The sequence below is a fragment of the Pogona vitticeps genome, chromosome 2 (assembly GCF_051106095.1).
Source record: "Pogona vitticeps strain Pit_001003342236 chromosome 2, PviZW2.1, whole genome shotgun sequence".
Taxonomy (NCBI): Eukaryota; Metazoa; Chordata; class Lepidosauria; order Squamata; family Agamidae; genus Pogona; species Pogona vitticeps.
In genome coordinates, this window is record NC_135784.1 from 274,975,223 (window position 1) to 274,989,079 (window position 13,857).

At 37.6% G+C, this 13,857-nt stretch overlaps 1 protein-coding gene across 2 annotated transcripts in view; it reads left to right on the top strand.

Moving 5' to 3' along the window:
* The window catches only part of RAD17 (RAD17 checkpoint clamp loader component), a 23,186-nt gene extending 10,288 nt beyond the window's left edge, over nt 1-12,898 (top strand). For both annotated transcript variants that reach the window (XM_072992616.2, XM_078386407.1), the window contains exons 7-17: nt 352-404; nt 900-1,025; nt 1,114-1,183; nt 3,673-3,784; nt 6,020-6,211; nt 6,710-6,795; nt 6,933-7,079; nt 7,531-7,677; nt 8,013-8,133; nt 10,522-10,579; nt 12,127-12,898. In XM_072992616.2, the coding sequence (XP_072848717.2) occupies nt 352-404; nt 900-1,025; nt 1,114-1,183; nt 3,673-3,784; nt 6,020-6,211; nt 6,710-6,795; nt 6,933-7,079; nt 7,531-7,677; nt 8,013-8,133; nt 10,522-10,579; nt 12,127-12,394 (1,380 nt within the window). In that variant the 3' untranslated portion in view covers nt 12,395-12,898. The remainder of the gene's footprint in view (nt 1-351; nt 405-899; nt 1,026-1,113; nt 1,184-3,672; nt 3,785-6,019; nt 6,212-6,709; nt 6,796-6,932; nt 7,080-7,530; nt 7,678-8,012; nt 8,134-10,521; nt 10,580-12,126) is intronic.
* The last annotated feature ends 959 nt before the right edge of the window (nt 12,899-13,857 follow it).

Here is a 13,857-nt window from a genome sequence, read left to right on the forward strand (position 1 = left end):
GGTAAAAATATTTCAAGTAAATAAATAAAATAAATATTCCTTTGTTTCCAAATGGCATCTGGACCAGAATCCCATCCCCAGTGCTGTATGGCAAACCAAGGTTCTTGAAAATTTAGCTAGTCTCCAAAGTAATTTATAATGCAACATGACGAGTCCATTGGGAACACAGATACATTTTGAGTCATCTTAATCCGTTTCTGGACTCATCATGTTTATGGCGTTGCAAATCCCAAGTAAAATAAATCCACAGCTGTATTTGCATTAATTAGTGGTTCTAAAAGAGTTAAGATCAGTTACAATACTAGTCAGCAGATACAACAGAATAACCACATTGCATCTGCTTTTTAACAGGATATGCCAAACCATTTTTATTATGACCCTAGCAGTTTACATGAAATATTGAGGTGAGTATAAAGTTCTGTTCAAAATTACATTTTCAAAAGTAACATAATGTGTTGGAATGGAGCTAGTTTCCAAGTGTTGACAAGTAAAATTTCAAGTTAAAAAAAATAGTTTTTAGAGCCTTTTGACAAGAATCTTTAAATTTTTATAACATTGAATTTGAAATGCATAAAGTTAATAGAAAGTAACAAAAAAGCAGCACAACAAGCAGCATATCAAGTTACTTCAGTGAGTAACAGCAATAGGTTACTTTTTCATATGCCCAAAGAATAATAGAAATGAATTACTTTCAAAAAGTAACTTTCTGTGCTTTGCACACTATTATCCATATCCCTCTTTGCCTTTCTGTTAAGAATTGGAAGGAGAGAGTAGGTAGCATTCCAAAGTAGGGGGCAGAAGTGGCTGGGGGCTTCACATTGCTATCATAAACTTTTATTGATTGGTGGTCACCACTAATGTTTTTAATGTTAAGATTGTGACTTCATTTTCCATTCTAGGCGGTTTGTACGGACAGGCAGATGCCCTCTTGTATTTATAATATCAGATAGCTTCAGTGGAGCCAGCAACCAAAGGTCTCTCTTCCCAAAGGAGATTCATGAAGAGCTTTGCATAACTAATATTAGGTAAAGAGATCACAAATTGCATTCAACTCAACTGTGGAGTTCCTATATAATAATTTATTTTGACCATGTTTTTCATCAATTTTCTTAGTTTTAACCCAGTGGCTCCAACAATAATGATGAAGGTTCTAAATCGAATAACTGCAATAGAGGCAAATAAGGTAGGAAAAACTGAAACAGATTTGGGACAGTCAGTGTGATAATATTGTAAAGGATGTAATGGGTAACTTTGGGGTTCCATTCTGAAATAATTAGGGATTGTCCAACAGCCAAGAGGTTTCTGAAGTTTGGCATTTCGGTTTGGGTCTTGAAACAGGGCACAGAGCATGTATCTTGTTTACACGCTGATTAACACTACAAGAAGTGCTAATGGCCTCTTAAAGGAACTATCTGCTACCCAATCCCATTATCACTCATCCACATTCTTCTTTGCCTCTGGCCTCCAGAAGCATTGAATATCGTATTCCTTGTTTCATGGGCACACAGTAGCCCTGTACTTTGCCTTTAAAACAAAACATGTAGTATTTGTGCTGTCAAATTTCAGTTGTGAGACCATCCAGGAAGCAGAAAGAGGAGGAGGAGGGGGATGTGCAGCCCTGGGCTGTGTGTTGCCAACCCCTTTTGTGAAGGGTGAGGGAAGTACATGTTAGCCAGAACCCTTTTAGTGATACTACCTCACATAACTCCTTCAGTCTAACTTTCAGGGGCAAATGGCTGCAAGTTAAGAAATCAAGGTAGATATTTTCTGCCACACACCAATCTCATTCTTTAATGTGTGTCTGCTGCCTTCTCAACTTGCAGCATTTGATAATTGAAAGTTATGCTGATGATGTTGTTGTTGTTGTTTAGTCACTTAGTTGTGCCCGACTCTTCGTGACCCCATGGACCAGAGCACGCCAGGCCCTCCTGTCTTCCACTGCCTCCCGGAGTTGGGTCAAATTCATGTTGGTAGCTTCAGTGACAATTTCCAACCATTTCGTCCTCTGTCGTCCCCTTCTCCTCTTGCCTTCACACTTTCCCAACATCAGGGTCTTTTCCAGGGAGTCTTCTCTTCTCATGAGATGGCCAGAGTATTGGAGCCTCAGCTTCAGGATCTGTCCTTCCAGTGAGCCCTCAGGGTTGATTTCCTTCAGAATGGATAGGTTTGATCTCTTTGCAGTCCAGGGGACTCTCAAGAGCCTCTCCCAGCACCACAATTCAAAAGCATCAATTCTTCGGCAGTCAGCCTTCTTTATGGTCCATCTCTCACTTCCATACATCGCTACTGGAAAAAAACCATAGCTTTGACTATGTGGACCTTTGTTGGCAAGGTGATGTCTCTGCTTTTTAAGATGCTGTCTTTATATTGATTTGGTTTTAATGGTCTTTGACTGTAATAAAGTATACTACTAAGATGCTGTCTAGGTTTGTCATCGCTTTCCTCCCAAGAAGCAGGTGTCTTTTATTTTCGTGGCCGCTGTCACCATCTGCAGTGATCACGGAGCCCAATAAAGTAAAATCTGTCACTGCCTCCATTTCTTCACCTTCTATTTGCCAGGAGGTGATGGGACCAGTAGCCATGATCTTAGTTTTTTTATGTTGAGCTTCGGACCATTTTTTGCAGTCTCCTTGGTGCAAATATAAAGCAGTGAAACCAGGGCAGAGGAGTTAATATTGCAGTCCTTCCAAAAACAGAGGTTAAACTTTATTAAAGTGTGTCAGATTTGGGAAATAGTGCTTGTAACGGCCTCCTTCTACCTCACAAAGGAAGGTCGCTACGTCACTCCACTGTTACTCTTCTGGTAGTCTGCCACCAACCATTCCCTCAGGCCGGAATGGATTTCAAACAAAATAACTAAAGTGTATTGATTGGTACATTAAGATTGGTATAACAAATAAATCAGGTAATCACATAAAGAAAGGCTCTAGCTCACACAGACTCGTATCTCCACACAATCTGATCACTATCTCATCTCAACACTCACAGATCCTCATCTCACCCTCACACACATACACACCCCTATATATCCCAGCTCCTCCCCCTGATGTCCCGCCTTCCGACCACCATTGGATGTTAACACTCCAGCCTAAACCTTGAAGGACAGGTGACATCATAGCTGTTTGTGACAGTGCTGTGTTAATCTTAAAAATACTCACTGAACCACAAAGATTGCTAATAAAACTGATCAAGGCCACCAACCTGCCCAACCGTACAGATTTTGTGTGAAAATAAGTGAAATCCATGTACAGTGCTCCAAGCTCCTTTTGAGGAATGGAGTTAATAAACCAAATAATAAATGGATGCTTTGATCTGGAAAGCTGTGGATACCTATAAAGTTTTCACATACACAGTTGTATGGAATTTTATGATTATGGTATTTCCTCATTTCACTAGGGGACATGTATGTGTTTTTGCAATACTTTTCCACTACAGAATATTGCTGACTTTCTGAATCAATTTTTGTGCAGGTTGAGACTCACTGGCAACATCAGCAACTGATGTGGTGTTTAAAAAAAAAAAAAAAACAGCTGGAAGTCTGATCTATGTGCTTCTGATATTGCAAAATCCAGGGTTAACAAAAATTGTATGAAGGCCTAACGTCAGTCTTATGCTGGTTGTCAATACTTTACAATTGTGCAAATTAAAACTTTAGATGTTTCTGTTTTGTAGAATGGAGAAAAATTTGATGCTCCTGACAAAGCCTCATTAGAATTGATTTGCAAAGGATGCTCAGGTGATATCAGGAGTGCGATAAACAGTCTCCAGTTCTTTTCCTTGAAAGGTAAATATTTACAATTAAAAGGATATCTGCTATTTGTAGAGTTGTTGTTTTTAATATTTTTTTACTTAACTGGAACATCACTAGGGTAATTTAGAAGATTCCCTGGATCTGGAAAGACAAGAACTGAATGTCTTTATTAAATAAATTTAACAAACTTTGGTACTTAACAATGACAAGTTCATGAGGAGGATGCTTGCCTACTGTAGCAGTCTCAGAAAACGAGAGATGTAATTAACGATATTGGCATTCTTAAAAAATGAGATACGTAATTAGCAGTGTTTGCACCTGAACATGAAACATGCTGACAAAAGAGTAACTGTACTTTGTGGCTCAGATATGTAAAACAGGGCTGCCTCCCCATCCTGTGACGAAGGTGAAGAAGTAGGTTACTTGGAGAAACATTGCACTGTAGTGTCAACAGTGAAACATAAGGGCAGGAGTTGCCCCCTGTGAGGGTTCGAATTTTAATTCAGGAGTCTTTTTTTTTAACTTTGAACCAGGGGAAAGGTTTATTGGAGTATTCAACAAGAAATCAGTGTCCAAACAATTGTTCCATAACTTGTCCATGGGTCAGACAGGGGTACCCAAGCGTCATTGGTGGCAGAGATGCTTCCATCTTCCTTTTTCATGCCTTGGGAAAAATACTTTACTGCAAAAGTAAGAGAATCTTAAATCTGTGTTTCATTATTTTTTGTGTGTAGCAAGGAATCTCACATACTCCTTCTTGACAACTTACATATTTGCCAGCAGCAGATGTAATGTGCAGACTGTTCTAAGGCAGTGGCAAGAATGCTGGTACTTATGCCTGATAGTTCTTTGGCATAAATCTGAGTGGCAAATTGCTGATAGTTAATGAGTCTGCGTAAGCACTTGGTGTTGCAAACCAGTCAGTGGGCAAAAAAATGTTCCAAATAATCTGTTAAAAATTCACTAAGTCCCCCATAGGGACTTTGTGGTTGGAAGCCAGAGGGGAAGCACAGGGGAGCCACAGTATCCTCTCAAGTTGGTATCCTAGGGCCAAATCCAAGTTGACCCACTCTGGTTTATGCCCTGCAAAAATCTCTCGCCTCCCACAAAACAGATTCTTAACACTGTCACAGCTGGCAATGCAGGTATCTGCCAGTTCCCATCAAGGAGACATCAGGGTTGCCAGGAAAAATGGTCTGGAAATTCTCTTTAGCAGTACATGCACCAGTCTGATGCATGCGTGAGTGCCAGATGCCAAGAACTTGTTTTTTACTCTCATGGATCTTGCAGTGGGCCTGGGGTGTTTATGATGTCAACGTTAGTGCATTTTCAGTAAATTTTCTAAATGTTAATTAGGCAAATAAGATGTCACAGTATGGCTTTGGCAAAAAAAAAAATCAAAATCAAAGCAGAGAACAGTGTAACTCTCTTTTTTTCAACTGCTGCGGCTGACCTTTCTTAGTAACATATTGAAAAGGCTTTCTTGAGCACCAAGAAACAAATAAATTTGGTTCTTTCACTTAAAATATTGCCATTAAACACCTTGCTTTTTATTAGTTGTAGGAGTTCAGTGTTTCCTCAGTATAATATTGCTTAACATCTGGCAGTTGTTACTTGGTAAAAATGTGCCATAGACTGAAACAGTTTGCTGTAGATTTGTTCTGAACATGAAATATGCTTTGGGAGGACATGGGCCAGACGCTTGATGATAGCAAATAATTAAAGAGTAATATTCATTCATTTAAATTGCACCCCCAATCTAGTGGACAACTCAGTTCTCTGGGTGGTTTCCAGTAAAATAACATATGCAAACAACATTGCAATAATAAACATACAAAAACAGAAACCCCTCCTAAAATATAACTACTAGTGCCAGGTCTATTTTGTTTTTCCTTGTTGTAACATTTATATTCTACCAAAAGCACCAGGCAGCTAACAACAGTAGCACCTAATTACAGTGGAAAGTACAAATACATTTTTAAAATCAGTCAAATGTCAAGAATAGCAACATACTACTCCAACAGTTATTTTTAAAGCTCCTAATAAATGTGAAAATGTATCCATCATAAATACTTAACATTATTCACCAGCTTCTGATTCATTTGTCTTTATTGTCTCAAGATTTATTTTTATTTCCCCTCATATTTTAGAACAGAAGAAATAAGAAATCAACAGATCCATGTATTTCATAGATCAATCTTTGGATTAATAAGCCTGTCATATTTTTCATCTGCTTGGCTGATGTTCTTGTTGCTTTTTGATTACTAGACTATTCATCAGAGGAAAAGTTCTGGTCACGGAGAAAAGGGAATTCTACATTAAAATGTGATACATTATGTAAAGTAAAGAAGAAAACGAAATCTCACAGCCCTCTAGAAAATGAGAAAGTTCAACCTATTGGTGGCAGAGATGCTTCCATCTTCCTTTTTCATGCTTTGGGAAAAATACTTTACTGCAAAAGTAAGAGAATCTTAAATCTGTGTTTCATTATTTTTTGTGTGTAGCAAGGAATCTCACATTATTCCTTCTTGACAACTTACATATTTGCCAGCAGCTAATGTAATGTGCAGACTGTTCTAAGGCAGTGGCAAGAATGCTGGTACTCATGCCTGATATTTCTTTAGCATAAATCTGAGTGGCAAATTGCTGATAGTTAATGAATCTGCATAGGCACTTGGTATTGCAACCAGTCACTGGGCAAAAAATGTTCCAAATAATCTGTTAAAACTATATGTATCTAGAAACTGTTTTTTTTTAATTCAAGTCGTCCCACTGTTGGGTGGACACCAGAGAAGTTAGGTGCAAGGATTACAGTCTATATGAACCAGTACTAGCCACGCTTGAATTGTAAATAATCCCATTGTCCTGGCCAATTATCTGTTCCCAGAGTCCAGAATCCATTTTAGCTATTTAATTTTCAATAAAACTAGTTATAAAAATATGTAAATTTCTTTATAGGAGAACCTACAACAGAATCAGATTTTCCTCAGTTGCCTGTTCATTTATCAGAATATAAAAGAGCTCCTTTGCTTGTTCAACCTGAGGTAAAGTGTTTACTTTTTAATTAAGATTTGCGACTCATGATGTCTGCAAGTAGTGAACTCCTGTTTCAATTTATAGGAATGCTTGGAAGTGCTTCCATGATGTACAATATTAATTACGTGTATTTTCTTTTATTTAGGATGTCGTTGAAAAATCGCACATGCCTGGAGATTTGTTTAATTTATACCTTCACCAAAACTATATAGACTTTTTCTCTGATATAGACGATCTTGTGAGAGCCAGTGAATATCTGAGTATTGCTGACTTCATTTGCAATAACTGGGATGTAAGTTTAAAATATCTATTCATATCTTGATGTGAGAAACCCTTCATCTTTTATTTTTTCGTACCTTAATTTCTCAAATCTTAGTGTATATGTCACAAAGGGCAGATAGAAAGTTTGAGGCAAATATTGCAGCATGTTAATAGGTACAACACTTCCAGTGTGCGTGTTTAATAGTTAGACTTTAAGTTTAACAAATATTTCTTACAAGTTTGTTGAACACAGTGGTTTATATTTTTATTTTTACAGAAGAATATAATTATTTCCTTCCAGGAGGTTTTCTAGATGTATCAGAGTTTTTTTTAAAATTGCTGTTGTCAAACATGTACATGAATCCACCATGCCTTTCACTGCTCTGTATGATATTGACCTTGATAATTAATAAGTCTCCTTTACCTTTCATCTGCTTTTCGGTTCCACATACAGTTGTCTTCAGTGCTATTATATCTTACAGACACGACCTGTACTCCGGACATATAGCGCATCTGTGGCAACACGGGGTGTGATGCATTCAAACAGAGCCAGAGCCTTTGCCCAGAGCAAAGGAAGAATGGGCTTTCGACCCCTTCATAAACCACAGTGGTTCTTTATTAATCAAAAGGTAATTATTTTTAAATCAACAAGCTGACTGTTCATCACTTTCTCAATAATCTTAAGAAAGTGTACTTTGGTAATGTAGCTTACTTTATGAGAAATAATAATCTAACATAGCATCAATTTAAATGAAACTAAGCTCTGATTTTTAATCTCATTTATAGTGTGTACTAACTATGCTTTACATTTGCCTAAGATCATCTCATTTACAAATTTCTTGGGTTATTGATAAAATTTAGGTTTCAGCTAGACACCTAGGCTATTAAATGAAAATATTCTAAGACCAAACTGATAACAACTAATTTTGTGATTATACCTGTTTATTCTGACTTCTTTATGTAGTTTCAAGAAAACTGCATTGCTGCAAAATCCCTCTTTTCAAGTTTCTGTTTGCCACCGCTGTGCCTTCAGACTGAGCTGTTGCCTTATCTTGCAATGCTGACAAATCCCATGAGAAATCAAGGTATGTTAAAATCAAATTTATTTCCACAATTATAGGGCGGCCAGCCAGTTAGAACAGCATACACTTAAATTAATACAGATATATTATTCCAGTCTTTGGAGTAGTACTGAGAACAATGAAGCTCTGAAAAATCACTTGTCCAAAACATATGTACTAGCACAACTATGTCTCAGGTTTTTACTACTGCTGTAAAGCTGTCATGGCGTTGGGTTTTGCTGTTAGTGCCCTGTTATATTGTTGGCATATTCTGGTCCATAGGCTATACAGAAGTTCATTTTTGGGAGAACTGCTACCATCCCACCTATCCTAGTCCTAAAGCCGTGCAGCAATTTGAAAGTGGTTGTACAGTAAGAAAAAACTATATCAAGATGTTAAGCTGTCTTAGAAAATAATTCTGTAGCACAGTTTTATGCATGTTTACTCAGACATAAGCCCCATTTACTTCACTTGACTTATGCTGAAGTGGGAGTATATAAATTGCAGTCTTGGATGTTAAAAAATGTTTTTAAGATACATCAAGAGCTTATATTTAACAGGCCTCTGTACTTTTGTCAGTAATTTCAAAAAGCTAAGTCTATCATGTCTTGTGCAAACATGTACAACAAAATAATACAAAAAATAAAAAGAACTATTGTGGCACTTTAAAGAATAACAGATTTATTTCAGTATGGCCTTTCATTGTGAACGCTCACACAGAAATAAATCAGGCAAAAAACAATAGAAAAATAGAAAATAAAGAAGACAAAAATGTTGTGACATCTTAAAGACAAGCCGCTATATTTTGAGATGACCTTTCACTGACAAGTCCACTTCTTGGGCCTTAGTCCTGTACACACTTTGGTGGGAGGAAGTGCTATTGAACTCCCTAGGTGCTTAACTTCTTAGCACACATGTAAATACTGTTTTAAAATTTTACAGGTGTAAAATTTATGAATGCCTCAGTTAACATAATTTTCGCGTTACAAACCACAATCCATTGAAAACAATGTCTCTGTTTACGTTTTTTTTCTGGGTTTTTTTTTGTTTGCAAAGAAAGTTTCCCCAGGATGCATTGTGCCTGGAGATTTGTACCATCGCCCCCCGTTCCTATGGCAATCCGCTTTTTGGTTTATGAAATTTTCTCATTACATAATTTTCCAGAGAATGCATTAATTTCGTAAACTCTGTTACGCCTGTATGTGAAATAAATACAGTGGTGCCTCGCATAGCGGTCGCTCCATTTTACGGTGAAATCGCTTAGCGACGCATTTTTTGCGATCGCAAAAGCAATCACTTTGCGATGGTCCCTATGGGGGAATTTCGCTTTGCGATAATCACAGGGAAGCAATCATCACAAAGCCCCTATTTTCGATCAGCTGATTGACGGTTTCAAAATGGCTGCCGGGTAAACAAAATGGCCGCCCGCTGTTTTCAGGCACAGATTCCTCACTTAAGAGGCACCGAAAATGGCGGCGCTATGGAGGATCTTCGCTTAAAGGTGAGTTTTAAGCCCATAGGAACGCATTAATCGCGTTTTAATGTGTTTCTATGGGCTTTTTTATTTTGCTTAGCAATGTTTTATTTTAGCAGTGATTTTTTGGAACGAATTAACATTGCTAAGCGAGGCACCACTGTACAGAATTGTTAGGTAGATTCAGATCACTAATATAGCAGCCTTACATGTTGCATAAAACAACAACTATTGTTTCAACTGATACTTTAATATTGCTTTCGTAACATTATATACAGTGGTGCCTTGCAAGACGAGCACTCCGTTTTACGACGAAATCGCATTACGACAAAGTTTTTGCGATCGCAAAAGTGATTGCAAAACGATGTTTCCTATGGGGGAATTTCGCTTTGCGATGATCGGTTCCCTGCTTTGGGAACCGATTCTCGCAAAACGACGATTTTCCTATAGCTGATTGGCGGTTTCAAAATGGCCGCCGGGTAAAAAAAATGGCTCCCCGCTCTTTTCTGGGACGGATTCCTCGCTGCACGGGCAGCGAAAATGGCAGCGCTATGGAGGATCTTCACTGGATGGTGAGTTTCAAGCCCATAGGAATGCATTAATCGGGTTTTAATGCGTTTCTATGGGCTTTTTAATTTCGCTTTACGATGTTTTTGTTCTGCAGCGATTTCGCTGGAACGAATTAACATCGTAATGCGAGGCACCACTGTACTGTAGTTGTGCTCTTCTAAGAATGATTTCAAGATTGAATTTTACATTTTAAATTCTAAAACAATTTGATTAGTCACATAGTTGTTTTGCAGTTGACTTCATATGTTTGTATGCCTGGAAGTGGAAGTATGGTAAACTGTTCCAATTTGACACGGATATTACATGCATTCTTATCACAAAAAGTACAAAATCATTCTACAAAATTAGTTTTGGTTTTTTTTTCTCAGCTCAGATTACTTTCATTCAGGATGTTGGAAGGCTTCCATTAACGAAACGCTTTGGAAGGTAATTGTCTTGATAATATATTTGAAGAAGCATTTAGGGAAGGAAAGCACCTGCTATAATTTTTCTCATGAAGTGTGAGATTTTATTTTTTTAATGTACATTTAGAAACTGATACTTGTAGAAGGTATAGGCATCTTAAGAAGCCCTTAAATGAAATATATCCCATTGTATCAACCTGCAATACAACATAAGAAAATTGTAATCCTTCCTTCAGTTTTTTTACAATGGTTTGCTCCTACACATACTATATGTACTTGCATGTGTCTTTTTCCACAAGGATCTAGAGGGACATGTGCCCACCTCCTATACTGTGAACAAAATTCTGTTGCTTGGCATAGTGAATTGCACCAGAGTAGGCTCATTGAATCAATGGGGATTTGGTGAGTCAGCTCCTTTGTAAATTTCATTGCTTCAAATGGGCCTACTCTAATTGTGATTTACTTTAACATAGTAAGTCACAACCAGAGTGGGTCTAGTTGAATCAATAGAACCTATGGAGGAGCTGACTTAGTAAAGATCTCCATTGATTCCATGGTGCTACAGACTTAAATGTAAACAAAAATAAAATGTTCTGAAGGCCTGGGAAGATTAAAAGGCATTCACCTGGGCCCTAAAGAAAATCACTGAGTAGGCACTATGTGAGACCATCTGAGGAGAGCATGCTGTGTAGCCATGTCCCTCTGCCCATAAACCCCTTCCCAGTCATCAGCCACCATACCTTACATGGCAGAAACTTCTGAGGATGAATCAAATGAGCCTCTGAGAACAATCTTGGGATTTAGGTAACTACTTATGTATGAAGAACTAAACAATCAGGTGAGCATAGCCCAAGCCCTTGGAAACATGTGAGCTTTGGTTCTTTCAAGCCTCTTTAAAATGTAAACTTATTAAAAGTAATCACAAGTTTCTTCTCCCCATAGTAACCCCCATTCTCAGAAACATGGGCTAAAATCCTGTTGTCATGTCAGTGTTAAATGTAATGGTGTAAATCACAGCAGCAAATCAACACGAGAAAGTTATTGCATGTATTCCTAGTCACAAATGAAGTGGCATTGAACAAGGAATGCAAGTGGCAACTTATTAATTAGCAGTAATTCACTTTTGTGATTTAAACCATGATACTTGATACAGGTATAAATCTACAGTAGGAATCTGGGCAAGGCATATCAGTTGAACTCCAGAAGTAAATGTGAAAAAAAGCAAAAATGAAGTTGACATTTTTATTTTAGTTTATTTATCTTGATGGGAAGGGATAGACATTAAGGCAGAGTATTGAAGGTGTTTTTTTCTAACATTGCTTCTTAACTTCTAAATAAGATTAGAATATTTCCTTGTGTCGGTTTCTGGAACCCTAGTGACATGAGTTGTCTGAGCGCTCCAGTAATTTAACAGAGTGTTGCATTTTTGTATGTTTTGAGTATCAGTGCAAATAAGATGGTTCTCATACCTCAGTGACATGTCTTTCCATCACATCAGTAACTGGTAATTGTGTGAAAAAGAGATTGAAAGCAGAATGCTTTTGAAGCTTTGCTGCCCTTGATTCACAGGTTAAAGCTTGAAACTCTTACTGATGATGCTACCATACAAGTCCTGGACAGTGATGACGAAGGTACTTTTGCAGAAATCCAGTCCACAAAGGTGCTTCTGCAAACAGAGAAAACAAAAATCAATGAGGAAAATGAACCAGATGAATTGCGTCTTACATCCAGTCAGTCCAGTGGACATGAATTACCAGGCAGTCAACCTCAGCCCATTGCAGCACAAGTCATCATGGCGGAAGATGATTTCAACATAGAAGAATATGATAGTGACTGAAAATTATAAAATTCCAATCCCAAAGCTGTGGTACAAAATTTTAGTTGTGGTATTTTATGACTTTATATATAAATGAACAAAGAGTGCTACTGACAACCTAAGCTCCTATTTCTGCAGGCTACCATGTATTTTGAGTTCACAGTGGATAAAAACTAGTATAGAGGATGTTAGGGTATTGGGGTTCCCCACTTCTACCAGTCCCAAATACAAAGTTTAAACTATGCATACATTAGTTCCAAGATTATTTTCCCTGCTCATGAGATGATGTAGGAATTATTATTATACAGAAATTCACTTATTTTGACTTTATTTATCTCCATTGTCTCTTACAGCTATTTAGGGGACACCGTCAGCCTTTTTTTGCTAGCATTTCATACATTTTGATCTTGTATGTGGTAACAGAAACATTGTACAAAGCATTTAAGGCCTGGTTTGTATGTTATTTAAAATGTAAATAAACCTCTGAATGCTTTGCTCATTAATAAATATACTGTTGCAATTTTAGATATTTTACAGACATATATTTTTATATATACTATATTTTGTATAAACCTGCCTTCTATTTTGCTTTTTTATCTAAAGGACATACTGTACAGTACAATCCTTATATCCTGGGGTCAAGGACATGATGTGTTCAGGAGGTAACATGAAGGAGACTGGTTGACTGTAAAGGAGGTTTGAGGACAGTGTATTGTTCATATGTGCTGTCAAATTGCGTCTTGAGTTGTATTTCCTTGTGGTCTGTTGCCAGTGAGTAGGGTTTTTGAAGGAGGAGGGAAATTGTGCAAGAAGGCCTTTCTACCTAGGGCCAGTAATGATTCATTCCTGGGAAAAAATTTAGCTGAAGAATTTGAGGTGAACTTTTTAAATAATGACTGAATGTTCATGTTGAAGAGGTCTTAACATTGTTGTATCCCACAGAATATATGCTTGCAATTCTCTACACAGGTATCTGGGAGTAAGTTCACATGAACTTGATGGGATTTTATTCTGAGTATACATTTCCAGAACTGGGACTAAGGAGACCTTGGTTCAAGCCCCTTCTTGGCCACGTAAAATCACTGGAGTTTGACATTGTTAAGAGTTGCTGTAAGTTGCATATGTCTGATGGCACATGATAACAATAGCAAACAGCGAAGTTAGTCTCTTGCAGCAAAAATAGAAAAGAATCTTGGTTTTCTGAACTTGAATATACTCAAATTTGACTGATCACAATCTACCACCCTATTACGTGAGATGTTTAAGTAGTGGTTTTACCAGTGCTGTCCCCCAGTGAGCTTGCCCTGATGAGCAGGGATTTTAAGCAAGGTCTCCTGGGTCCTAGCCTGACACTCTATCTACTACACCACACTGGAATTGCATCATTGATTTATACCTGTTGCATTTCAGTTCTCTCTAACACCAGTGGTCACATCTTCCATCCACAAAATGCCAGGAGACTTTGTTGATTCCTGAAAAAACAT